General features: G+C 45.8%; 2 protein-coding genes across 2 annotated transcripts; both read left to right on the plus strand.

Annotated features, from left to right (window-relative positions):
* Positions 1–592: 592 nt before the first annotated feature.
* Positions 593–25,660, plus strand: SGCA (sarcoglycan alpha). The gene is made up of 10 exons (XM_081884278.1): positions 593–702; positions 3,518–3,652; positions 4,342–4,493; positions 7,032–7,104; positions 11,069–11,267; positions 12,625–12,787; positions 12,892–13,100; positions 14,392–14,418; positions 23,703–23,906; positions 25,233–25,660. Exons 1-9 carry the CDS (start codon positions 663–665, stop codon positions 23,893–23,895), a joined length of 1,191 nt encoding a protein of 396 aa, XP_081740404.1. The 5' UTR covers positions 593–662; the 3' UTR covers positions 23,896–23,906; positions 25,233–25,660.
* Positions 15,876–16,807, plus strand: LOC309354308 (uncharacterized protein). Its single transcript, XM_081884461.1, has one exon. It carries the CDS (start codon positions 16,093–16,095, stop codon positions 16,759–16,761), a length of 669 nt encoding a protein of 222 aa, XP_081740587.1. The 5' UTR covers positions 15,876–16,092; the 3' UTR covers positions 16,762–16,807.
* Positions 25,661–27,001: the final 1,341 nt, after the last annotated feature.

Consider the following 27,001-nt stretch of genomic DNA (forward strand, 5'->3'; position numbering starts at 1 on the left):
TTTACCTTCTTGCCGCAGTGATACCTATTTATCTACTTGCATTTTGAGGTGCTTTCGAACTGTTAGGTTGGCAGGAGCAGGGACCAAGCAACGGGAGCTCACTCCGTCGCGGGGATTCGAACCGCCGACCTTCTGATCAGCAAGTCCTAGGCTCTGTGGTTTAACCCACAGCGCCACCCACATCCCTGTCAGGTGTTTTAGGTAGGTGATATTTCCAGCCCTAAATGGAGATGTCGAGAATCAAACCTGGGACTTGCTGCAGAAGGCAGATGCTCTACCCCTGAGCTACATCCTTTCCTTCTAGCCAAGGTGCACCCCTGTCTTGTCTGGATTAACCCTCCGTTTGCCAGGCTTCACACAGCCTGTATTATCTGTTCTACTTTGCTGTGTTACATCGTCATGATATTAACCATGCAAGTGGCTTCTACAGAGGTGGCTGGTGCAGTCTGTATCCCGCAGTTTTGCTCAGCAATGGGACCATCTCCTCGCCTGCTGTTTTGGCAGTCTTGCAGTGCCCCCTTGAGGCAGTGACGGGGCCTGATGCTCGGGACTCTACTGACACCCATTCTCCTCACCCCCTCTGTCTGACACAAGGCGCACACACCCTCCCATTGCCTGTGATTGCAACCTGCCTCTGTCGATCAAAACTTTCCTCTCGAAAGATGGCAGGACAGCGCCTGATTGCGAGCTGCTTCCTTGCAGGCAAGTTTCTGGATTTAATATGGGAGCATACAGGAATCTGCTGTACAGCAGAGGGTCTCTGTGTGTTTGTGTGCCTTTATCTTTAGGATCCACTTATAGGTTTTGGAATGGGAATGCCATAGGACCTGTTTTAAGACAGGATGAGTAGCCGCAGGAAGAGATGTCGGTCAGACACAGTATCAAAGGCTATTCCAAACTTTTTTTTGAAGAAGAAGAGCTCCTCTCTAGTCAAGAAAGAAGTAGCCACATGTATGTTTTTCACCCTGCTGTGTGTCTTTTGGTACAATTTTTAGCAGGACCCGTGTGCCTAAAATTCTTGGGGACCAGGAAGTTTGCCTGTTTTTCCTTGCTGTCTCTCTTTTGCAGCACCTTCTAATTTTAGTCTCAGGCTGCAGCCCCTTTCGTTCGCCGCTTGGCGCAGAGACAGCTGTTGCCATATTTGTGAGGGAGAGCAGGGGATCATGCCACAGCAGTGGCAAAATCTTTTAAAATGCTTTCAGTTGCATTTCAAAACAATGCCCTTTGCAGCAGCAGCTGGCACACCAACGTTAAGTAAGGACCCAGGAATGGAAACAAAACAAAACTGAGGAGTAATGTGGTTTCACAGTCCTGTTAAAGAATACATGTTAATCACACTTGTGGTGTTTCTTTCATAACCAAGTAGGTAACTTTAGCAGAATCTACTGGTACGTGTAGGATCTTTCTGTCGTGTAGCATGTGTCACAGGGGTAGATACTTGAGAAAAGGGCTTAAGAAAGGGGAACGAAGGAGAACTACTTGAAAATGATTTACAGATGGCATTTAACTCTGAGTAACCTTGCTAAGTTGTATAAGACTGAATCAGATAAGTGCTGGAAATGCAAAGAGGTTGGAGGAAAGTTCTTTCATATGTGGTGGACCTGTAAAAGGGTAAAAGAGTATTGGGAAATGATACATAATGGATTGGAAAAAAAATGTTCAAAAGTGCTCCCCCCCAAAAAAAACCCCCCGAGTCCTTTCTGTTGGGGATAATTCAGACTGAAATTCCCAGGTGTCAAAAATGGTTCTTTATGTATGCCACTACTGCAGCCCATGTTTTGTTAGCCCAAAATAGAAAATGAGCGAGGTCCCAACCAAAGAAGAAGGGCAGTTGACAGAATATGCACAACTCGCAGAGTTGACATATAGAAAAAGAACATATGTTTAGGGAAGCTTGGAAAATGTTTATTGAATATATGAAAAATAACTGTGTACAGCTGAAAATGTGGGCAGCATTAAGATAAATTCAACAGCATAAATAAGTTATGATGGATGTAATAATGGAATACAGTGGTACCTTGGGTTACAGACGCTTCAGGTTACAAGACACTTCAGGTTACAGACTCTGCTAACCCAGAAATAGTACCTCGGGTTAAGAAGTTTGCTTCAAGATGAGAACAGTAATCGTGCTCCGGTGGCAGCGGCAGCAGGAGGCCCCATTAGCTAAAGTGGCACCTCAGGTTAAGAACAGTTTCAGGTTAAGAACGGACCTCTGGAACGAATTAAGTTCTTAACGCAAGGTACCACTGTACTTTATGGTATAGTTTTTGTAAAATATGCAGGGATTTATCATATGCAAAATGAACCATGGAAAGAGAAGAAGGGAAGTCATTGATATCTTAAGGCTGTAAAAATGAGTATCGTATTTTTTGCTCTATAAGACTCACTTTTTCCCTCCTAAAAAAGTAAGGGGAAATGTGTGTGCGTCTTATGGAGCGAATGCAGGCTGCACAGCTATCCCAGAAGCCAGAACACCAAGAAGGATCGCTGCTTTCGCTGCGCAGTAATCCCTCTTGCTCTTCTGGCTTCTGGGATTCAGAATATTTTTATTCTTGTTTTCCTCCTCCGAAAACTAGGTGCGTCTTATGGTCTGGTGCGTCTTATAGAGCGAAAAATACGGCACTTTAAATTATAAAACATATATATCTCTATCTATCTATCTATCTATCTATCTATCTATGAACCAAGATATATAGAAGTTGTTGTGCTTGACAAGACCCTGAACTACCCTGCTGTGAGGTGTGAGGTGTGGTGGCAAGATATGAATGTTATTAAATCATACTGCAAATGAGCTTTGCTCTTGCAAGGAAGTGACAATTTCTCTCCAGGGACAATACTGTAGAAGAAAAGGAAAAACCTGTTGTCTTGGGTATAAAAGAAGCAAGGGGTAAGAAAAATCTATAGCCTTAGCAACATTTAGATGTCCCGACCCTATTAAGGCCAGGAAGAAGAAAAAGGAAACAGCCATCATTCGAATGGCAGAATCAGTGAACAAAGCACATGAGGTGAAGAATGAATCAAGCGAAGGCCAATTTGGTTTGACACATGTGCAGTTTGAAAGCTTGCCCCCACCTTTATTTTATTTTAGGGATTTCTGTCTCACCCCGCAAAAGGCCCCCAGGGCAGCTTACAAAAAGTTAAAATAACGGGGAAATTAAAACAACTTGCATAACGCTACAGTATAATGGTATAAAGGCAGTCGGCGGAAATGAAAAGCAAGCACAGCACAATAATGTGAATTTACAGAGGACTAAGAAACCATTTGCCCGGTGAAGAAGCATTCTGGGCGTTGCAAGCTCAGCCAAGTCACGTTCCAGAGCGGATAATAACCAATTTCGACAACTCTTTAGGTAGAGTGTGCAGGCTTCCCAGCGATGCTAAACTCTGTCTTGGGCTGTGCAAGAATCCTCAGTTTGCTGAAAAGCAAAAGGCAGTGGAGAACATTGAGAGTTTGTCTTTTGTGTCATACGAATCCGGATTCTGGACCTAATTCCGTGTCTTCTCTGCTCTGTCTTAGGGCTCCTCTTCAGCCGGGGCCTGGCTGTCAGCCTCCCTGTCCTCAATCTCTATGCCGTGGTGGGGGAGATCTTTGTCCACGAGTTTGAAATAGACGACTTTAAGGATGCCTTTCCCTCCTCCATGGACGAAAATGGTAAGGGACCAGGAGGGGTTTCCTTTTAATCCATCCCAGGCACAGTTAAATAGCTAGCATCCTTTCTACAGATATGCTTTTGTCTACATAATGGGATGTGTCTGTGTACCTAGATCTATATATGTTGCTGTGATTAACAAAACAAAGTTGTTGTTGTTGTTATTGTTGTTGTTGTTATTCATGGGGCCAGCTGCTCTGCTTTGTCAATCACAGTAGTACTGTATATTATTTCAGCGAAATCTTAAGAGGGATCTGCAGCAAGCTTGTGTGAAGTGCTCTTTGATGCCAAGACTACAAAAGGACAGGTCCCTGCCCTGGGAGCTTACAATCTAAAACGTTCAGTTCCCGAACGCTGGAAGCGCGGAAGTAAACGCTTCCGTTTTCAAACGTGCCTTGGAAGTCGAACGGCTTCTGCTGTGTGTTTTTCAGTTTTCTCAATTGAACTTGCAGCCAGCCTTTTGCTATTTGGTTTTCGAACGTTTAGGAAGTTGAACAGTCTTCCAGAATGGATTACGTTCGAGAACCGAGGTACCACTTTGTTGTTGTTGTTGGTCCTGCCTCCATAGAGATCAACCCTATACACTGTAGCCTAGGTTTTTCAAGGACCAAGCTTCAGGATAGCATCTCCATCTCCCAGGGAGGGCAGAAGAAGCGCAACATTAGCTCAATTTGGGTCTGAAATCTTACAGAGCCGCCTGAGGCCCCTGTCACTTTCCACACCAATCTCCTGGATCACCCAGACTTGCCCCGCTGGCTGCGCTACATTCAACGCACCCCCTACCAGACGGGATATCTCTACGGGTCCCCCACAAGCAAAGAACTCGGCAAGCAAACAATTGAGGTGCGTGCATGTTTTATAATTCCCTGACGGACAGGGGGGTGGTCATCTATTTTGCTCAAGATTCACTTGAGAGCGACCTGGGCAGAAGCCCAGGTCAAGGTTGAGTCTGAAGTCATGCCCACATCCTATATCTAAAGCATATTTATAACACGTAGCTCCCCCCTCCAAAAAAACAAACAAACAAACAAAACACAACAGGAATGGTAGTTTGCCCATCACAGAACTACAATCCCCAGCACCCTTAACAAGCTACTGTTCCCAATATTATTATTTTTTTTGGGGGGGGGGAATCTTGACATCAAACACGTGCACCACACACCGACACCCCTGAATTTTGGAGGCAACCGGGTGCCATGGATTGGGCCCTGCAACTGCATCTCTGCCCCAGCGGGACGGCACCAGCAGTGGGACACTGATGTAGAGCACATCCCTATTTTCATCTGAGGAATATTGGAGGGTATGGCTAAAACCCATGACTAGAAATCACTGGCAAATGCAAGTGTGGACAAGCCCTTAATTACCGGTAAGTTGATCTGCACTGAAATTCATACCAAATTAACCCCTGTTTCTCTCCCCCCCCCCCCCACTGGACACAGACACATTTTGAAGCCATTGTCGAGCCCCTTGTCACCTTAGGGCTGATCCAGGGAGCAGCACTGCCAGGGCTGGATTTAGGTTTGATGAGGCCCTAAGCTACTGAAGGTAATGGGGCCCTTTATATGCCCAGCTGTCCTTTGTCAACCATAAATGGTCACTGTTTTTGGTGTTGAATATATGCTGTCTGGTAATTTATGGGCCTTGTAGGTACCTAAAATCATTTGCACATGTTGCCATGCAACTAGTCCATGCAGAATGTAGGCACCCTATATATAGAAAGGAGCAAACCAGTGATATTTTAGGGAGCAGTCTAGCAGGTGGGGCCCATGACTTACATCATAGGAGCCTACACAACACAAAACACTGTTGCTGTATGTAGGTTTTATTTTATTTGTTTTTTATCTTATACAGTGGTACCTCGGGTTACATACACTTCAGGTTACAGATTCCACTAACCCATAAATAGTACCTCGGGTTAAGAACTTTGCTTCAGGATGAGAACAGAAATCGTGCTCTGGCGGTGTGGCAGCAGCAGGAGGCCCCATTAGCTAAAGTGGTGCTTCAGGTTAAGAACAGTTTCAGGTTAAGAATGGACCTCCAGAATGAATTAAGTATGTAACCAGAGGTGCCATTGTATTTTGGAAATGTACATCCAGGTTTTTCTTCCCTTTAATTTTTTTGGGGGGCCCCCCAAGAGAGTGGGGCCCTAAGCTATAGCTTGTTTAGCTTATACATAAATCTGGCACTGGGCACCGTCTCTCCTCCCCCCTCCCCCTCCTCCTCTTTAGTCTCAGCCTTGTCTTGTTGAAATCAGCAGAGAACAAGGACAAAGCAAGAATTCGCTGCCTCAGCTTGTCATGGCGTCCATGCCTTCTGCCCTAGCAATCCCAGAGGGCCCCAGTCAGGCCCATGCAGGTGGTAGGGGGTAGCTGGGTACATTTGCCCTGGGCCTCGGTGGACTAAGCTGACCTGCTGGACTCACTCTGTCATGCCAAGAATGCCCCATGCCTCCCAGCTGATGGGAGAATCCCGGCACCAGCTATCGCTACTAGCTGTAGCCAGATATCTCCAAAATAAAAAAATTCCTTCCAGTAGCACCTTAGAGACCAACTAAGTTTGTTATTGGTATGAGCTTTCATGTGCATGCACACTTCTTCAGATACCTTCATGCATGCGCACAAAAGCTCATACCAATTACAAACTTAGTTGGTCTCTAAGGTGCTACTGGAAGGAATTTTTTTATTTTGTTTTGACTACGGCAGACTGTTAAGTTGTGGGTGAACATATCAGACGATGCAGCGATTCTTCAGACAGCTGTTGTTTATTCACAGGCCAGAACAGAACTGAACTGAAGGGTTCAGCCAGCCTGCTTTTATAGAGCTCAACTACAAAGCAACAGTAACAACTTTCTGTAACTATCCAATCACTGAACGTCACTTTCAATTCCTTATTTGCATATGTGGACCTGAGTGAAAACTATCTACGGTATCTCCCTGCTGGCCCAGGGTGAGAACTTCAGTACATAACACAGAACAACACGGCTACCTATCTGTAACCAGATATCTCCAGTACCAGCTCTGAAGAGCCAGCTCCACTCAGACACAGGATGTAATTGCTTCCAGCTTTTGTGGTAGCCATCAACCCAGAAACTATTTATTTGCTGTTGTTATCCTTATTGGAAACCTGCTTTTTTTCTTTTCTTTGAAGTCTGAGATACAACGGTGTGTGCGCGCCATACCCTCCAACATTTCTCCAATGAAAATAGGAGTGTCCAAAGGAAAAGCGGGACATTCTGGGATCCGATTAGAAGCTGGGACGGTTTCTGTATATCTGGGACTCTCCTTGGAAAATAGGAACATTTGGAAGGTCCAGTGTGTTTGGGCATGTGTTTTAAAGAAAAATTAAATTAACCCCCAAGTCTCTTTCTCTTATTTGTGACAGGTGAAGGCATATAACAGATACACTTATGAGACTGCGAGGCAAACCATGATCATCACCATCGCCCCATCTTCAGGTAATTCCCCCTCCTCCATGAAGTATATGGGGCAAATTCAGCTGTATCTCCTTACGATTGACTTTGGTGGGGATACTGGATCTTGGCTGGGTGCAGATCCTCACTGCCTGGACTCCCATGAAAGCCCTTTGTTGGGTTTTGGGGGGAAGGTGGGTGAGCAGGTGTCGACCCAAGCCGGAAAAGTTGGAGAAGACTTCCAAATCCATCTAGGTCCAATGTATATATATATGCATTATTTGGGCTTATTGATGCCAGTGATGGCTTGGCCCTCTCCTGGGCCAGTGATGAAGAATCGAATCTAGCTCTCTCTCTTTCTCTCTCTCTTTGTGTGTATTTCTGTTTTACACTTTAGAATACTCATTTAAACAACCTTAAAATGTCAATGACATCCCTTCTTCTCTTTCCATGGTTCATTTTGCATATCATAAATCCCTGCATATTTTACATAAACTAAACCGTTCAGTATTCCATTATTACATCCATCATAGCTTATTTACACTGTTGAATTTATCTTACTGCTGCCAACGTTTTCAAGTGTACACAATCCCCCCCATATATTCAAAAAACATTTCCCAATCTTCCTTAAATGGATGTTCTTCTTGTTCTCTTATTCTATAAGTTAGATGTGCAAGCTGTGCATATTCCATCAGGTTAAGTTGCCATTCTTCTTTAGTTGGGACCTCACTCGTTTTCCATTTTGGGGCTAACGAAATACGGGCTGCAAATGCGGCATACATAAATAACCATTTTTGACACCTGGGAATTTCCGTCTAAATTATCCCCAACAAAAAGGACTCAGGTTTTTTTGTGGATTATTTCCCAATACTCCTTTTACGGGTCCAAGAATCTAGCTGTGTTTTTACCTGCCCACAGCTCAAATGTGAAACCCTCATGAGGCAAATGAGAGGGGTCTCCTCCACCCTAGACCTTTTGCCTTAAACATGTATCTGGGCAGATCAACACCATATATTTAAAGCACATCCATTTAAAGTGCTCTTCCAATGAGCTTCCTTCCCCACTGCATAATCCTAGAACTGTACAGTTGGAAGTTACCATCATGAGAATCATGTAGTCCAATACAGGAATCATTTGCGTGGCAAGTCCCCTCCCCCCATGAGAAATGAAGACACTGGACCCAATATTTAAGGTTAATGGGCATAAAAAGGCCACAACTTTATTGATTACAGAATTGAAAGGTATTGGCCTTAGGCATTGGCTCCTATCGTCTACCCGGCATGGAAACCGGGAAGGGTTGTCCACAAGCCGTGGGAGTCCTGTTGAAGTATGCCAACTAGGATCCCACGGGTGTCACCGCTCGGGGGCGTGCCAGGGGCCCTTACCTTCCAAGGTTTCGGCCAAGGCAACACCCCCCGGAGTCCTCTACCGGACTACCCTTTCCATTGGGGAAGGTGATGGCGCTTCCTTCCCCCCATTCATTTGCATAACAATTAACCCCTGCCAATGCCTAACCGCCAATACCATGGAAGTTGTGACGTTTGCTACTAGGTAGGTGAAAAAACCAAAAGGCTTGAAGTGTGCCAACTTGGAAAAATTCCTACCAGGCCCCTTGCGGCGACCAACCGAAGTCCATAGCAAGGTCATAGCTAGCTAATCCTAAAGGGTGGGTGTGATGGGAAAACCGCTCGGCTGGGAAAGGGAAAAGAGGGCGGTCCCCGGGTGTGCCTGGCCTTAAATGGGCTAGGCCCCGCCTCCCCGGCCCGCCGATTGGCGGACGGGGTGGAAGGCATGCCCGGGGATTCCCTGTCCACACGGGGGGGGGAGATCCCGCCCCCATGTGTGTGGGTGGAGGGTTTAGCCCGCAACCCCCTCTCCTCCCAGGAGGAAATGGCTTTGCCCAATGTGGGGCTCAAACCGGCGACCCTGAGATTTAAAGTCTCATGCTCTACCAACTGAGATATCCAATCCCCCCCCCCCTGTGCTGGTTTACTCAGGAGTAATAAGCCTCGCCGTGTTCCGTAGCGCTTTCTCTCTCTAGTAAACGGGCTCAGGATTATCGCTCTGAAAGTATGTGTCAAATGACGTGTCAGGCTTTGGAGCGATTATGAAAGGAACTGGAAAGGAAACAGCAGGCATTGCAACGCCTTTCTGCCAGGCGGCTGCAGTGTGGCTTCAAATAGAATATCATCTCCCTGTCTCGAAAGGATGTAATAGCGCTAGGGGGAAATGATCAAAGAGCTGGAGCGCTTTTGTCTGCAAGCAAAGGCTAAATTGAAGCTTTTAAGCTTAGTATAAAGGACAGCAAAAGAGCATGATAGAGGTTTATCAGTTTTTGAGCAGTACGGGAAAAGTGGCTTGAGAGAGCCCTCCCTTCCCTTTCTTAGAATTGTAGAGTTGAAAGAGGACCGTCTTCTTCAACCCCCTGCAATGGCAGATGTCGCATACGGGTTTCAAACCTGCAACCTTGGCATTATCAGCACCGCGCTCTAACCAACTGAGCGGTCTAGGCTCACAATCCACAGAGGAAGAGATTTGATTGGCTGCTGGGAGTCAGCTGATACATGGGATCATGGGCTTAGACCCTAAATAGAAGGGACAGTTTGTGGAAGTCAAGGAACGAACAGGGCAGAACAGAGAAAAAGAGGTGTTTCTTTACATGAATGGTAGACAGTACCACTCCAATACACATTTTCCAATATTCCTTAAATGTATGTTCTTCTTCTTCTTCTTCTTCTTCTTCTTCTTCTTCTTCTTCTTCTTCTTCTTCTTCTTCTTCTATAAGTTAGATCTGCAAGACACACATTTTACATCAGTTTAAGTTCTATTCTTCTTGAGTTGGGACCTCGCTCCTTTTCCATTTTGGGGCTAACAAAATATGGGCTGCAGCTGTGGCATACATAAATAACCTTTTTAGACACCTGGGAATTTCCGTCCAAATTATCCCCAACGAAAAGGTGGGTTGTGGAGCCTAGTCTGCTCTGTTGGTTAGAGCATCATCATCATCATCATCTTCATCATCATTTTATTTGTACGCCGCCTTTCCATAGTTAAAACAATGCTCAAGGCGGCTTACAACAGGAGAAGATTTACATAATGACCAACATAACAAAAGTCATAAGCAATAAATAAAACACATCAAAAAGTACACAACCAAGGGGAAAACAATTTCCACATAAATCATACAATCTAAGACTAAAAATACAGCATTAATATTAATCACAATTTAAAATGACATGTTGTTGTTTAGTCATTTAGTCGTGTCTGACTCTTCGTGACCCCATGGACCAGAGCACGCCAGGCACTCCTGTCTTCCACTGCCTCCCGCAGTTTGGTCAAACTCATGCTGGTAGCTTCGAGAACACTGTCCAACCATCTCGTCCTCTGTCGTCCCCTTCTCCTTGTGCCCTCCATCTTTCCCAACATCAGGGTCTTTTCCAGGGAGTCTTCTCTTCTCATGAGGTGGCCAAAGTATTGGAGCCTCAACTTCAGGATCTGTCCTTCCAGTGAGTACTCAGGGCTGATTTCCTTCAGAATGGAGAGGTTTGATCTTCTTGCACTCCATGGGACTCTCAAGAGTCTCCTCCAGCACCATCATTCAAAAGCATCAATTCTTCGGCGATCAGCCTTCTTTATGGTCCAGCTCTCACTTCCATACATCAAATGGCATACATCAAAATGACATAGATAAAAAATAAAAGCAATTAAAAACAAAAATGGAGGCCTCTCTGCCCAGCAGCAGCAGCAGCAGTCCTTTATGGAGCCTGTCAGGCCCCGCTCCAAGCCAGGTGAAGAGAGGCAGGGCAGGGCCCTTCAGGCTCCCAGCAGGTCAGTCCTGCAGCACAGTGCTGATAACGCTCAAGGTTGCAGGTTCGATCCCCGTATGGGGCAGCTGGATGAGGGCAGACAGAGGTGGGCTGGGCAGGCGGACCAGGACTTTTTGTGGTGGGAAGTAATGCATATATCCCCGAACCCGAACCTGAACCCTAACTCTAAACTCTTTCTGTAGATGGAGAAATGCCATACCAGGCTGACTTCCTGGTGAAGAACTGGGATGTGGAGGAAGTACTGCCAGCAGATATCCAGGATCTTTTCCAGCAAGCTGTGGACAGCATGTGGGAACAAGATGACCTGACCGTCGTCAATATTACCTCAGCGCTGGACCGGGGAGGTCGCGTACCTTTGCCCATTGAAAACCAGAAGGAAGGGTAAGAGGAGGGGAGTCTCTCGCAGGCTGTAGAAATGGTCCCCAATTCTGGAAAGGCTGCTGCCTTTCCTACAGAACCCTCTCAGACGCTGTCAGGTTAATGGTCTGAAGCAGAGGGATGGGGGATGCATTCCCAGGCAGAACAGCGTCTCTCAGAAAAGGAGCTGGAGGAGGAAGATTCGCTGTTCCCCCCCCCCCTTGCCTACAGTTGTCTCAGAAGCCGAGACAGACACAGACACAGACACAGAACGGTTTAGGCAGGAGTTACCTAGCTGGGAGATAATGGCAAAAGGAACAGAAGGGAGGGGACAGATAGCAGAGACGTCATTAGAAAGCGTGGGGGACACTCCCGGAGATCCAAATGTATTAGAGAACAAAGGTTGCAGAGAGAAGGAGGGACCTCCTGTTGGTGCCTATTATCTTGCGCAAGGGGGAAAGGGCAAAAGTTAGAAAAGCCAACTTCTCTCCTTGGGGAGGGATGTGGAGTTTTGCTTGCAACCTGATGCCTGAACTATAAAATACAGTGGTACCTCGGGTTATATATGCTTCAGGTCACAGACGCTTCAGGTTACAGACTCCGCTAACCCAGAAATAGTACCTCGGGTTAAGAACTTTGCTTCAGGATGAGAACAGAAATCACGCGGCAGCACGAGGCCCCACTAGCTAAAGTGGTACCTCAGGTTTAGAACAGTTTCAGGTTAAGAATGGACCTCCAGAATGAATTAAGTTCTTAACCCAAGGTACCACTGTATAAACTTATAAAAATATAAACGTATAAAAGAACTATAAAATATAAGGTAAAGGTAAAGGGACCCCTGACCATCAGGTCCAGTCGCAGACAACTCTGGGGTTGTGACGCTCATCTTGCTTTACTGGCCGAGGGAGCCGGCGTACAGCTTCCAGGTCATGTGGCCAGCATGACTAAGCCACTTCTGGCCAACCAGAGCAGCACACGGAATCACCCTTTACCTTCCCACCGGAGTGGTACCTATTTATCTACTTGCGCTTTGACGTGCTTGGAATTGTGCTTGGAAATGTACTGGGAGCCAATGTAGGTCTTTCAGGACTGGTGTTATATGCTCTGGGCGCCACTACCGAGAAGGCCCTCTGCCTGGTTCCCTGTAGCTTGGCTTCTCGCAGTGAGGGAACCGCCAGAAGGCCCTCAGCGCTGGACCTCAGTGTCCGGGCCGAATGATGGGGGTGGAGACGCTCCATCAGGTATACTGGGCCGAGGCCGTTTAGGGCTTTAAAGGACAGCACCAACACTTGGAATTGTGCTTGGAAATGTACTGGGAGCCAATGTAGGTCTTTCAGGACCGGTGCTATGTGGTCTCAGCGGCCTGCTCTCCTTCTTGCAGGGTGTTCATCAAGGTGGGCTCCAAGGAGCCGTTCAACGAGTGCTTAACCAAGGTCAAGTCCCCTGCCAACCGCAACCGGTGCAAGCTGCAGCAACAGCCGGCCCTCACCTGTTACGACACCTTCAGCCCTCGGTTCCAGATCGACTGGTGCAACCTCACCTTGGTGAGAGGGGACGCTGGAGAAAGTGGGTGGTGGCATGCGCTGGGCCATCCCAGAGATGCTCACTCCCCCTCCGTCCTTCCAACCCCCTTTTTCCCGCTCCTCAGATAGACCTCACCAATATAAACACCACGGAAGCGGTGACCATCTATGGAGACGGAGTGCTAGAGGAAGGCAGCGAATTCAATCCCCCGGATGACGCCCCCGACAGGGAGTTCTTCAGCGACTTCCTGCTCACGTTCCTCCTCCCTTTCCTCCTGGCGCTCCTCCTCGCTCTCCTCCTGGCCTACATCATGTGCTGCCGACGGGAAGGCGTGTAAGTCTGAGTCTGAGGGAGGACCACAGCCTCCCGTGTGCATTTCATAATACAGTGGTACCTCCGGTTGTGAAAGGGATCCGTTCCGGAGGTCTGGCTGGATCCCATAGTTTTCACAACCTGAGGATCACTGTTATATGCACGCGCACGGCAGTAGACCACTTCTGCGCATGCGTGTGCAGCGAAACACTTCCGGGTTTGCCGCTTTTGCAACCAAGGGTAACGTAACCCGAGGTGCTACTGTAGTACATTACAAAAAAGTTATACACCATAAACACAACATTTCAACACATTAAAAAGAAAAGGGTTCTTTTGAACCTTGAGACCTCCTTCCTTCCTCCATGGATTCCAATTCTAATTTTTTTTCCTGCATACTTTACTGTATCCCATCTGTTATATACTGTATTTTTCGCCCTATAGGACACACTTTTCCCCCTCCAAAAATGAAGGGGAAATGCGTGTGCGTCCTATGGGGCGAATGCAGGCTTTCGCTGCAGCCTGGAGAGCGAGGGGGGTCGGTGCGCACCGACCCCTCTCGCTCTCCAGGCTTCAGGAAGCTATCCGCTAGCCGTGGGAGACGCAGCTCTCCCACGGCTAGTGGAGAGCTTGCTGGCACCCAGAGGCTTGGGGCGTGCTGAGCTCAGCACGCCCCAAGCTTCGGGTTTTGCGCAGTCCTCCACTAGCTGTGGGAGAGCTGTGCGACTTCGCGCAGCTCTCCCACGGCTTGCGGATAGCAGCCTGTTCTGGGGGCTGGGGTTGGGGGAAGCTCGGGCTTCCCCCGCCCCAGCCCCGCACCTGGGGGGGGGAATATATTTTTTCCTTTATTTCCCTCCCAAAAAACTAGGTGTGTCCTATGGGCCGGTGCGTCCTAAGGGGCGAAAAATACGGTAATCATAGTACCCAATGTTACATTACGTGTCACTGTATTCTTGCCAATGATTTGAATTGTTTTCAGTGATCTCTCAAATATGTTAGAAAGTCATTCCAGTCTTTTGAAAATACTCAGTCTTTCTGGTTTCTGATCTTTCCCGTCAGTCTTGCCATCTCTGCATATTCCTTCCGCTTGGTCTGCCACTCTACTCTGGTACATCTTCTTCATGGTCACAGTTTCCCAAAAGGCAAAAATGGGTTCAAAATCCGACAGTGATTTACCAAGGACAGGTCCAGAAAATGTTCAGCTAGAGTATATAGGACAGTTGTTATCTTGGTACAGCCCTGAGTATACTAAATTAAAGGTTTTCTGTTGCCAAATTGGACCTAACCCCAGTTTTCTCCCTTTTTAAAATTGCAGGGAGAAAAGGGACCAGAAGACCTCAGAGTAAGTAGTTGTGCCTCCATTTGCATGTGAGTGGTTTGTGAAAATGTGAAATCATTACTTCCACATACCCCACACCCAGTGTCTGTATTTCAGAAGTTGCTTTTCCCCTTTCAGCCACACCCTTTTTTGTATTTTCTATTGTGGTCTTTTAAAAGTGAGGCAATCTGAAGTACACACCTTATGTGAAAATGTGGATGAAACCAAACCCACATGTCAGCGTTATATATCAGTCACGGGTATTGAATGTATGATTTTCTTCTTCTTTTATTGACCAAATCCTTGCAATCATTTTGAAATTCCTGCCTCACGTGCCATGACTACAGGGCCAGCCCCACCATTAGACAGGCTGAGGTCACTTCCAGACAGTTGATATTTCTGGGTGAGATTCAACCACAGGCTGGCAAATTTTAGCATTTATCTGGAGCTCTTTTGCAACAAACCCACTTCCCCCAAATTTTGGACTTTATGCGGTTAGGAAAGTGACGGTGAAAACGTGTCGGCAAGTGTGCGATAACATCTGCCTGACACAACGTTGCCTAATCTCTTGCAAATGAATGAGAATGGATGCTCGGTAAATAGTGGAAGTCACCTGACGTCCTTGCAGACTAGTTAGGGTGGATACTCAGTGAATGAGCTACCTGGGAGCAACATGAGGTATGAGTGGGGAGTGGTGTTGGGGTGATGGAGCTGTGTGTTCCATGCAGTGGTGTAGCATGGGGTGCAGGGGGTCCGTGGCCCCAGGAGCAAATTTCTGAGGGGACTTTAAAGTTCCAGAGTAAAGTATATTGCTCCTTCTGGACTTTATGTCTCTTATAAAATTTAAAGAGAGAAAATGGATTTTAAGTCTTTTTGTAGGTCAGCTCAAGTTCCCTGCTACTATGATAGCAATCTTGGTAAAATTAGTCCTTTCAAATTTATATTTCCCCCCAAAAGAATGGGAATCAGATTTTCTCCATCTCCCAAACTTCCCACCAGCTGGGAATTGGGAACACCTTCAATACCGAGAATGGATGCTTTGTTCCTTTGCTGTGATCATTAAAGACTCTTTAAATCAGGCATAGGCAAACTCGGCCCTCCAGATGTTTTGGAACTACAACACCAATCATCCCTAGCTAACAGGACCAGTGGTCAGGGATGATGGGAGTTGTAGTCCCAAAACATCTGGAGGGCCGAGTTTGCCTATGCCTGCTTTAAATGGTCAGGGACTCTTTTCTCTTTGTCCTGCAGTGAAAAAAAGGGGGGGGGAGGAAGCCGAGTGCCTGGAGCCTGACACCTGTCTTGCACAGCCTAAATGGGCCTACTGCCCTTGGTCACAGTGGGGGACATCACTGTTGTCTCAATAAAATAAATATTCTGGTCTGGAACAGGATAGGGATGTTGCTGGGCCATTGGATATGTCTTGGAGCTTACCATGCATGAATAGAAATGTGTCTTTGTTGATGACATCATCACACAGGAGCAGCATCACAGGGGGCTTGTGATCCCACAATGCACCGAGCTGTTTCCATGGTGACCATTTAGTCCAAGTCCCTCCCCTGTAACCTCATAACCTCTGGCAAAGCAGGATGGCTTTGTCATATCTGCCTTGCACAGGATATCACCACCCAACATCTTCCTCAGCTGCGAGGCAGGTAGCGTAGGGATGTACCAACACAAGCCAGGCTTAAGGACAAGATGAGTGCCTTAGGCGAAACGCAGATTGATTTCTTGGTTAATAATGAGGAGTGCTCAGAGGAGAAGATATCGGCGGACATCTTTGACCCCCCGGCACATCAGGAAGACCAGGCCTTAAGGGAGCCTCAGCCGTCATGTTCCGGCGAACACCTGAAGGCTACCTCCAAGTCCAAAACGAAAGGCAGAGAGTCCCACAAACCTTCCTTCCCCTGGAAATTCCTCTTTCCGAAGCGCGGCGTCTCCAAGCTCATTTTCCAGGTGGTGGCCTCGGGAGAGAAACGCCACGGCGTCTCCCTGCAAGCCCTCAAGAAGAGTGTGGCGGCCACCGGATACGACCTCGAGAAGAAGAAGAGCTACTTCAAGAGGGTCTTGAGGGCCTTGGTGGCCAAAGGTGTTTTGCGGAAGCTGACTGGCCGAGGGCTCACGGGCTGCTACGCCATCAGCCGCATGATGATGAGATTGCTGAGGAGGAGGAGCCAGAAGAGGAGGAGAAGGGGGAAGGCGAAGGGGAAAGGGAAGGGGAAGGCCTTGCCAGATCTTAAGCCGAAGCAAGTACCCAAGAAGAAAAAGAGGAAGAGCAGAAAGAGGAGGAAGAAGAAGACCAAGAGGATGACATCTAAGCCGACTGACTTGCAGAGTCCTATGCTGATGACAGGTTCCCATAGCTGACGCTGTGTGTAAGGAGGAAAAAGAATAAAGTGTCGTATTTGAAGTGTCTCTGTTTTTGTGCTTCTTATTTGAGATGGTTAACATCTGATCCAAAGACATGAGAAAGGGCAGCTTCTTCTCAGTCTTTTGAGATGGAGGTCCGATGCAACCAGGGGACATGTTTGTCTGTATCTATATCTATCTTTATATCTATCTATCTATCTATCTATCTATCTATCTATCTATCTATCTATAGCTATCTATCTATCTATCTATCTATCTATCTATCTAATCTATCTCTATCTATCTATCTATCTATCTATCTATCTATCATCTATCTATCTATCTATCTATCTAATCTATCTATATCTATCTATCTATCTATCTATCTATCTATCTATCTATCTATCTATCATCTATCTATCTATCTATCTATCTATCTATCTATCTATCATCTATCTATCTATCATCTATCTATCTATCTATCTATCTATCTATCTATCTATCTATCTATCATCTATCTATCTATCTATTTCTTTCATCTATCTATCTAGCTTTAGTGTGGTCCATAGACCCACTAAACAGTTTCAAACCAAGATACAGTTGGGACAACCAAACAACAGGCGAAAGAGACCAAGGTAGTCATTTTGCTATGTCTAGAGCACGATGGTCTCTTTTTCTTGCAACCTCCAAAAGAAACTTTGCCACGGTCAGCGTAATATCGTTTGACCTGTCCTCCAGAAGGTTTTTAATATGGGAGGCCACAGATTTTCCCGGCAAATTTGCTAGTAAGGGTTTGATCAGCTGATCCCTTGCTTGCTCATACTGCCCACAATGCAGTAAGATATGGTTCATGCAATCGACGTCCTGAGAACATAAAGCCTATTCTGATAGGGGATGCCTCTTAGTCTACCGTTTAGAACTTCCGATGGAAACACATTTAATCTAGCTTTGGTAAATAAACGCCGATAGGTGGGTACGGACAAATTCCTAAGATATGAGGCTAACTGGAAGTCATGCCTGTAATGGATTCCAGCTGCAATCGGGCCACAGATTACATTGGATCTGGATCGCAGGTTGCTATGTGAGATGTCCCAAAGCCTTTGCCTCAGGGATACAAGGGCGGTATCACAGCCCAGTTGATACAGAAGGGGTGGTGAATCGAGGTGGCTTTTCTGGCCATAGTTTTCAGCCATGGACTGATAAACTCCTCGTTGGTTAGATGTACAAGTAATCTCTTCCCCAGGCCAAATACTGAGATCTTAAGCCAGTATGTCAAGCTTTGGTGGAAAGTGGGCATTCACCTGTAGATCTATATCTATATCTATATCTATATCTATATCTATATCTCTATCTATCTATCTATCTATCTATCTATCTATCTATCTATCTATCTATCTATCTATATATCTATATCTGTCTATATCTATCTATCTATCTATCTATCTATCTATCTATCTATCTATCTATCTATATATATATTTGTGTGTATCTATATCAAGGTAGGGTAAGGTAAAGGTAAAGGTACCCCTGCCTGTACGGGCCAGTCTTGACAGACTCTGGGGTTGTGCGCCCATCTCACTCAAGAGGCCAGGGGCCAGCGCTGTCCAGAGACACTTCCGGGTCACGTGGCCAGCGTGACATCGCTGCTCTGGCGAGCCAGAGCCGCACACGGAAACGCCGTTTACCTTCCCGCTGGTAAGCGGTCCCTATTTATCTACTTGCACCCGGAGGTGCTTTCGAACTGCTAGGTTGGCAGGCGCTGGGACCGAGCAGCGGGAGCGCACCCCACCGCAGGGATTCGAACCGCCGACCTTTCGATCGGCAAGTCCTAGGCGCTGAGGCTTTAACCCACAGCGCCACCTGCGTCAAGGTAGGGTAGGTGTATCTATATCAAGGCAGGAGAGCAAACTGTCTCTACTGGTGGCCAGGACTTTCTAACCCCAGCAGAAGAAAAATTTGGGGGTAGAAAGTGGCCCAGTTTCTGCAATCTCATATAGTGTGACAAGACGCATGTTCACATGTCATGATGTCGTGGGACAGAAGTGAACATTGCCTGTTCACCCACTGCTAGGGATGGATCGGCAAATCTGTCACTTTCAGTTTCTTGCTGCTTCAGTCATAAATTCAGTTCTCCACATTTCCACATCTGTTTGCTTTAAAAAAATAAAATCCTCGTGGAAAAATCACCAGCACGTTGGTGCAGATTTCTTTCAGTATACACATTTATAGGCATTTTTGTCTAATATACACATTTTTTAAAATTATTTTTATTAGTTTTCCAAATTACCAACAAATCAAACCAAATTAATTTAATACATTTTTTATTTAAAAAATCAGGTTATCCACTACTTTTGTGAACGTACGTCCATCGTTTCCTTCTGTAGCCACACTTTCCCCCCAAAGCTGCAAGTCCTAATATAATGGCTGCTCACAGTCTTTCCCGTGAGTGGCGGTTGTGGCCTGACACTGTGCCTCCTCTCTCGCCCGGATGCACAGCGCCATTTTAGAATGTTTTCCCGTCCCCTCCGGCTGCTGTGGAGGCTCATGGGAGCGCATTCTGGAAGTCCGTTCGACTTCCAAAACGTTCGGGAACCAAGGTGCTGCTTCCGATTGGCTGCAGGAAGCTCCTTCAGCCAATCAGAAGCCGTGTCGGACATTCGGGTTCCAAAGAATGTTTGCAGACCGGAACACTCACTTCCGGGTTTGTGGTGTTCGGGAACCAAAACGTTCGAGTCGCAAGGCGTTTGACTTCCAAGGTACGACTGTACACTGGTGCTTCCCAGTTCCTCTGATGAGGTAGGTGGTTCTGCCCTTAGGGCTGCTTGAGGAATCCAAACTCTGCAAATTCCTACATGAAATTTCCTACACCTTTTGGACTGATGTGCAGATAAGTACTTTGCTAGCCTCCAGATCTAAATGTAGTGCAGTTACTGGCAATTAAAAATGTTGCCAATGTACCCAACTCATTTCAAGAGCAAAAGCACATTTAAATTAAACATTCTGAGGTAAACGATGCCTGTAGATAATCTATTAAAGTACATCTTAAATACACATTTAACACCTGCACACCCGCTGCCAAAATTGCAGATTAATGCAGAAAGGGGATTGAATAGCATTTCCTCCCTTCTCATTCATGAAAGCCTTCCTTGAAGTGATTTCACAGTAAAGAATAAGTTCAATTAAAAAACATCCACCAAGGAAAAACGATGACAGCCACATGGTGAATAAATTGTGGGTGAAAAAGGAGGCCTCGTCCACGACAGCTCTGGAACGTAACAACACTGAGGTCCAGTGTCGGGGGCCTTCTGGTGGTTCCCTCGCTGTGAGAAGCCAAGTTACAGGGAAGCAGGAAGAGGGCCTTCTCAGTAGTGGCGCCCGCCCTGTGGAACGCCCTCCCACCAGATGTCAAAGAGAACAACTACCAGACTTCTGGAAGACATCTGAAGGCAGCCCTGTTTAGGGAAGCTTTTAATGTTTAATAGACTATTGTATTTTAATATTTTGTTGGAAGCTGCCCAGAGTGGCTGGGGATACCCAGCCAGATGGGCAGGGTATCACCTGGTTCACCTGGCACTTTCATTATAAGCCTTCGAGGGCCAGACAAAAATGTTCCTTTTTTAAAAATAACTTTTTATTCAAAATTAAAACAAAACATATTATCCAGAAACATATTATCCTCCCCCCACAGAACCCACCCACCCCACCCCCTGACTTCCCTCAGTTCGTCTTTGATTTCTCTAGAAATGCTGTTTTCTGCATGTTACACAGTTGTATAGATCCTCAAACTATTTAGCTGATTATTATCAATAAAAAGCTTGTGAATGTTTATTCAAAACCAGCCAAATAGTCCAGTTCGCTTTGTTGTGTCTTCAAATGCTTTGTAAAGGGTTAAAAAAAAATCACCTGGCGCTTTCATTATAAGCCTTCGAGGGCCAGACAAAAATGTTCCTTTTTAACCGGACCTTTGGCCAATGAACATCCGATGCCCTTTTAAAACGTGTTGGCAGTGTTACTGGGTTGTTTTTTTTTTCCTTTTGATTGTGCGTTTCACATTTCTGTGTTTGGATTATATCCCGAGAACCACCCTGAGACCTGCGAGTATATGGCGGTATACAAATTTAAATGATGATGATGATGGGACCTACAGACAGAAAAAGACAATTCACCCATCCCCACACTGTTTTTTAGTTTCGTCCTCCCCCTTCCCCACTTATATGTGATTTTGATTTTTTGAGGAATGGGAAAAATTACAGACACCGGTGAATTTTAAATACAGGGCTTGCTTTATTCGTGATAAGGATGCGGAAGTCACTCTGGAGGACACAGCAAGCACCCTTCACACTTTGACCTGATTCTGGGCAGCTGGGAGAGAGAGAGCCCTGCTTCTCTTTGCGCCTCGGCCGGACTCTGCCTTCCCTTGCTTCTTGTTCCTGCCACTCCTGGACGTGGCTTGGCTGCCTTTTTTCTTGGCGGCTTCCTTGGCCTTCCGGCCTCTCATCTTGGGCTGGTACTTCTTGACGATGTTGGGGTTGACCTTGAAGAAGCCCGTGGCTCCCTTCCCTTTCACTTGCCAGAGTTGCCCTTTGGACACCATGTTGTTGATGGACCTCATGAAGTAGTGTTTCTTCTCCTCCATATCATAGCCCATGTCGGTCACGGTCTTCTGGAGAGATTGCAGGGAAAGCCCAGTCTTTCTCCGGCAGGTGGCCACAGCTGTGAATATCAGCAAGGAAAGGTGGGTGGTGGGTGGCTTGGGCACAGCGGCTCTCGTTGGATTGCGGTCGGAAGCAGTCCTTGCCCCAGGAGTTCTTCTGCCTCTCTGCAAGGAAGGATCCAGCGAAGAAGGGTCCTCAGAGGAACCCGGGGATTGCATGTTTGGGGAAACATCAGATTCTTCAGTGTCTTCTGGAGCTGAGTCTCCGTTGGTTGAGCCAGTTTCAGATGCATCAGCCGAAGGAACGTCCGCAAATTCTTTTGACTCCATCATATTGCTCAGAAAGTGCCTTCTGTTTGACCTTCTTGTTGTTTCTGGGTGGATAGTTCTGTCAGCTCGTTTCTATCTGGGCGGGAAATGTGTCTCTCTCCCTTCTCAGATTTAAAGAAAGTCAATGGGGGTGTTGCTTTTGTCTTTCTCTCTTGGTCTATATTGTCCACACGTGTCTACAACGTCTGTCAATTAACGTAAACGGGTTTGGAGATTCTGTGGCTCCGTATATCTTGTCACATTCGCAACTTGACTCGCCCGCGCGCTCACCCAATCCTTGCTGCGATACTTGGGGGTTCCTGAATAAACAGTTATCTCTTTTCAACCTCTCTCAACAGTACTTTTGAGTTTGCTTGCCGTGGTGGGTAGAGGATTTCAAGTTGATGGTGCTCAGCTGCAAGGCAAATCAATCCTGCTCTCTCTCAGGCAGATTTTGAGTATTTAGGTCCAGCTAGTTGCCATGGGAACAAAGCTGGGTGCTCTGTGATGTCAGCTTAGTGCTCTATGATGCCACAAGGATACTGCCTGAGGTTTTGCATCACATGCCTGCCTCTTCCACTTAATGGTTTGCTATTTTCTTTTAAAAAACACACACATTGAACTATTTGTTAACTCAACAAATGAGAGTAGTAGTAGTAGTAGTAGTAATAATAATAATAATATTTGTACCCCATCCATCTGACTGGGGTTGCCCCAGCCACTCTGAGCAGCTTCCAGCATATATAAAAACACAATAAAACATCAAACATTAACAACTTCCCAATACCGGGCTGCCTCCAGATGCCTTCTAAAAGTTGTATAGTTACTTATCTCCTTGACATCTGATGGGAGGGCATTCCACAGGGCGGGCGCCACTACTGCCCTCTGCCTGGTTCCCTATAATCTCACTTCTCGCAGTGAGGGAGCCGCCAGAAGGCCCTCGGAGCTGGACCTCAGTGTCCACATGTCAGCTGAGTGATGGAGAGATTATGTATCATAGAAAAGGGCCCAGGTTCAGCCTCCAGGTAAGCAGGGCCACAGTAAGACTCCCACCTTGACTGTTGGAGGGGAGCTGCAAGTTAAAATCCGATACATTTCATGCATCATCATAAAGCCAGGTCAACTGATCCTTGTGCCCCGTGATTTTTATTACTATTACCACATTTATAGCCATGGCCGGCCCAAGACATTTTGGCGCCTGAGGAGGACCACAAAATGGCACCTCCCTCCCTGCCAGGGAAGAAGGGATGAGGGAAGATTTACTTCAGGAACAAGAGGAGACTAAATATCTACATTGAGATCTGCTGACCCTATGGATCCTGCCACCTGAGGCGGTCACCTCACTTTGCCTCAAGGGTGGGTTGGCCCTGTTTATATCTCACTTCTCCTTCTCAGTCATGTACAGTGGTATCTTGGTTCTCAAACACCTTGGTGCTCAAGCAACTTGGAACCCAAACACTGCAAACCTGGAAGTAAGTGTTCCGGTTTGCGAACTTTTTTCGGAAGCCGAATGTGCTCCGTTTTTAGTGTTATGCTTCCAATTTGAGTGCCACACTTCCGTTTTAAGTGTTACGCCGAGGTCTGTCTGTTTTTGCTATTTATTTTGCGTTTTTCTTGTTTTTGCAGCTCTTTTTTGTTTTGTTTTTGTGACTGTGTGGAAGCCAGTTCAGTTACTGATTGATTGATTTATCGATTGTGTGACTGCAGTACATTGTTTATTGCTTTCATTTTATGGATCAACGGTCTTGCAAGATCGTAAAATTCATGTTAAATTGCTGTTTTGGGGGTTGTTTTTAATTGTCTGGAACTGATTCATCCATTTTACATTATTTTCTATGGGTAAGTGCGCCTTGGTTTTGGAATGCTTTGGTTTTGGAACTGACTTCCGGAATGGATTAAGTTTGAGAACCAAGGTGCCATTGTAAATGGTTCCCTCCCTTCCCATTTTATTCCCACATCAGCCCTGTGGGATAATACCATTTCTTTTCTTCCTCAGCATCCAAATGGTGCATCACCACACAATCCACGACAACACCGAGGAACTGAGGGAGATGGCCAGCACCCGAGACGTTCCCCGGCCCCTCTCCACCATGCCCATGTTCAACGTCCGCACGGGTGAGAGGACCAATCCCATGAGAAGCGCCCGCTTCGACACTGCCCAGGTGCCTCTCATCCTGGCTCAGCAGTGAACGTTTGTCAGGTGAGTTCCTCCACAGCCACTGCAGAGCCATAGAGTTGAATGGGGCCTTGAATGCCTGGGAACAGGCATGTTCAGTAGGGTTATAACATTTTTTTTTTACAATCTTGTGTTCCTGTAGCTTAGTTAGACGAACTTTGGCCTAAAAACAATGGAATGAACTGTCATTTCCAAATCGTTTGAAAAAAAGATTGTACCCCCAAATCAATAAATTGATTTTTGTATATGTAACTATATACAGTGGTACCTTGGTTGTTGAACGGCTTGGCTCCCGAACAAGTTAGCTCCCAAACGCCGCAAACCCAGAAGTGAGTGTTTCGGTTTGTGAACGTTTCTCGGGAGCCAAATGTCCAACGCGGCTTCCGATTGACTGCAGAAAGCTCCTGCAGCCAATCAGAAGTTGTGCCTTGGTTTTCAAATGGTTCCAGGAATTGAACGGACTCCCGGAAAGATAAAGTTTGACAACCAAGGTACCACTGTAGTGTATTCTGTAATACATACAGCATGTATTATAATACAGGAAAAACAGAGATTGCAAAGTTTATAATACTTGTGCTTTGTACATTGTACATCATTTCTTACTTCTTAGAATGAATCAAGGTTGCAGTTTGTCTTTGTTTCTGAAGCAAGCACCATAAGTTCCCGCATCACTTTTGATTGCGCATTCTGCGCACTGATTACTTTTCAGTATCTGGAGTATTGTTGGCTTCCAGTGATCCTCCAATATAGTTTTAGGAATTTCCAGAAAGCTCTAAAAGTTCTAAACAGTCCCATAAAGTTTTAAAAATTGCTAATACTTATGAGTAGCAATGTTACATATATGGTGATATCAACTTTTCATTTCGGGGTGAACTTTTTTTCGCAACTGAGAAGAATTAGTCCCTTTTTCAGTGTTTCTAAGCAAAAGTTCATCCCTTTATGATACAGGAAAGAGGTGTGTTTTCTTTCTTTTTTTAAGTCAAAAAGTTATAATGCTCAGTCAAGATAGGATTTATGCATATTCATAACATGTATGTATTAATGTTGAATTATTTTAATAATAAAAAACCCTTTCCTTTTTGCAGGGGAGGGGAACCTTTTTATTTATTTCTTTTTTTGTAAGTACAAAGACACAGAAACATAGCTGTCAATGTTTCCCCTTTTTTAAAGGGAAATTCCCTTATTCTGAATAGGATTCCTCACAAGAAAAGGGAAAAGTTGACAGCTATGCACAGAAACCTTCTGGTGGATGAGTGACCTCTCTTGTAGTCTCCGTTCCCCCTTCTCAGTAATGGAAGCCAAAGAAATGCATGTGGTATTAAATTCCCCCCTCCTCTTTTCCCCCAACAGGTCAAATCCAGCGAGGCTGTGGAGAATGTCCCCACCAAAGACTTCTCTCAATATTGAGGCAACTTCTCTCGAAACTCGGGAGAGTGGATTTTGCTTTCCTGCTTATTTCCACTTTGATAATGGTGGGAACTGGGATAATGGTGGGAATTCGGTAACTCTGTGCATATGTTTGTAGGGTTAAGCATTTTGACTCCCGGGGCAATGTTGTTTTTGTGTTTTTGCTACATATCCAAGTGGTGGGTGGGTAGTTCAGAGCTACTAGTGCCAGGCATTGTGGGTACATAACCTTGGTCACAGAACTACAGTGCCCAGAGTTCTGTGGGTAACATCACAACAATACCTCATATTGTTTGAGCCCATAGAGTGACTGCGATCAAAGAGTCCCTTGATTACCATTTTGCACCTTGTAGTGATAAAAGGTTGAACACCCTTCTTTGTATTGTTTTTATTTATTTTATTATTTTATTTATTTCCCTTCACTTGCATGGTTAATATCATGACGATGTAACACAACAAGATAGAACAGATAATACAGGCTGTGTGAAGCCTGGCAAATGGAGGGTTAAGCCAGACAAGACAGGGGTGCACCTTCGCTAGAAAGAAAGGATGAAGCTCAGGGGTAGAGCATCTGCTTTCTGCAGCAAGTCCCAGGTTTGATTCTAGACATCTCCAGTTAGGGCTGGAAATATCACCTACCTAAAACACCCAACAGGGATGCAGGTGGCGCTGTGGGTTAAACCACTGAGCCTCTTGGGCTTGCTGATCAGAAGGTCGGCGGTTCAAATCCCTACGACGGGGTGCACTCCCGTTGCTCTGTCCCAGCTCCTGGCAACCTAGCAGTTCATAAGCACACCAGTGCAAGTAGATAAATAGGTATCACTGCGGCAGGAAGGTAAACGGCATTTCCGTGCGCTCTGGTTTCTGTTGCACCAGAAGCAGTTTTGTCATGCTGGCCACATGACCTGGAAAGCTGTCTGTGGACAAACGCCAGCTCCCTCGGCCTGAAAGCGAGATGATCGCCGTAACCCCGTAGTCGACTTTGACTGGAGTTAACCGTCCAGGGGTCCTTTACCCTTTTTTTTTTTACTGTACCCACTTCAGCATGGACCTATTAATGAATATAATAAATCTCCCACACCCCTTTAGCACATGCTGTGTCCTTGCACATCCTACTCTCTCATTTCACACAGAGAAATCCTCAATACCTCATATTCTGAGAATGCTGCCTACCCAGCTAGGAATGGGAGAGAAATTAGGTTCAGTTCACATTTAAAGGCAAACATACATAAATCACACAACACCGGACATTAGGTGACCTGAAGCATTCTTCGGAATTCACTGTTGTCTGGATTTTGCCGTGCGGTTCTCCAGCCAGGTAATGAGTAAAGAAAATGCACATACGCAGAAATGTATGATTATTGGAACTGACATATCAAATTGCATTACATTAGGGGAAATTGCTTGCAAAAACGTGCATAAAATTGTATTGACATGTGTGTATATGGAGAAATTTGCACTAAGATGCTGTTTAATTTTCACAATTACTTTTTTTTTAAAAAAAGAAAACAATGAATAAAAATTAATGTGACAGGGTGGAGAATTGAGTTTAAGACTGGAAAAATGAAAAACAGAGAGAATCCGAAATGGACATATTCACCTAATCCTACTTCCTGCTCTGTACAAAGAAAACCTCAACACCTTTGACTGCCACATGCTCACAGACACCCCGAGCTATAGATTCACATGTTATGCACCCCTGGTTCACACAG

The sequence above is a fragment of the Podarcis melisellensis genome, assembly GCF_964234715.1.
Source record: "Podarcis melisellensis genome assembly, chromosome: 13".
Lineage (NCBI taxonomy): Eukaryota > Metazoa > Chordata > Lepidosauria > Squamata > Lacertidae > Podarcis > Podarcis melisellensis.

Bases quoted from the DNA above. Each gene is read 5' to 3' on its own strand.
- LOC309354308 (XM_081884461.1), top strand. From the start codon at position 16,093: ATGAGTGCCTTAGGCGAAACGCAGATTGATTTCTTGGTTAATAATGAG.
- SGCA (XM_081884278.1), top strand. From the start codon at position 663: ATGGCAGGACAGCGCCTGATTGCGAGCTGCTTCCTTGCAG. The intron at 4,494-7,031 runs GTGCGTGCATGT...TATTTGTGACAG, and splicing joins TCGGCAAGCAAACAATTGAG to GTGAAGGCATATAACAGATA. The intron at 14,419-23,702 runs GTAAGTAGTTGT...TTTCTTCCTCAG, and splicing joins AGGGACCAGAAGACCTCAGA to CATCCAAATGGTGCATCACC.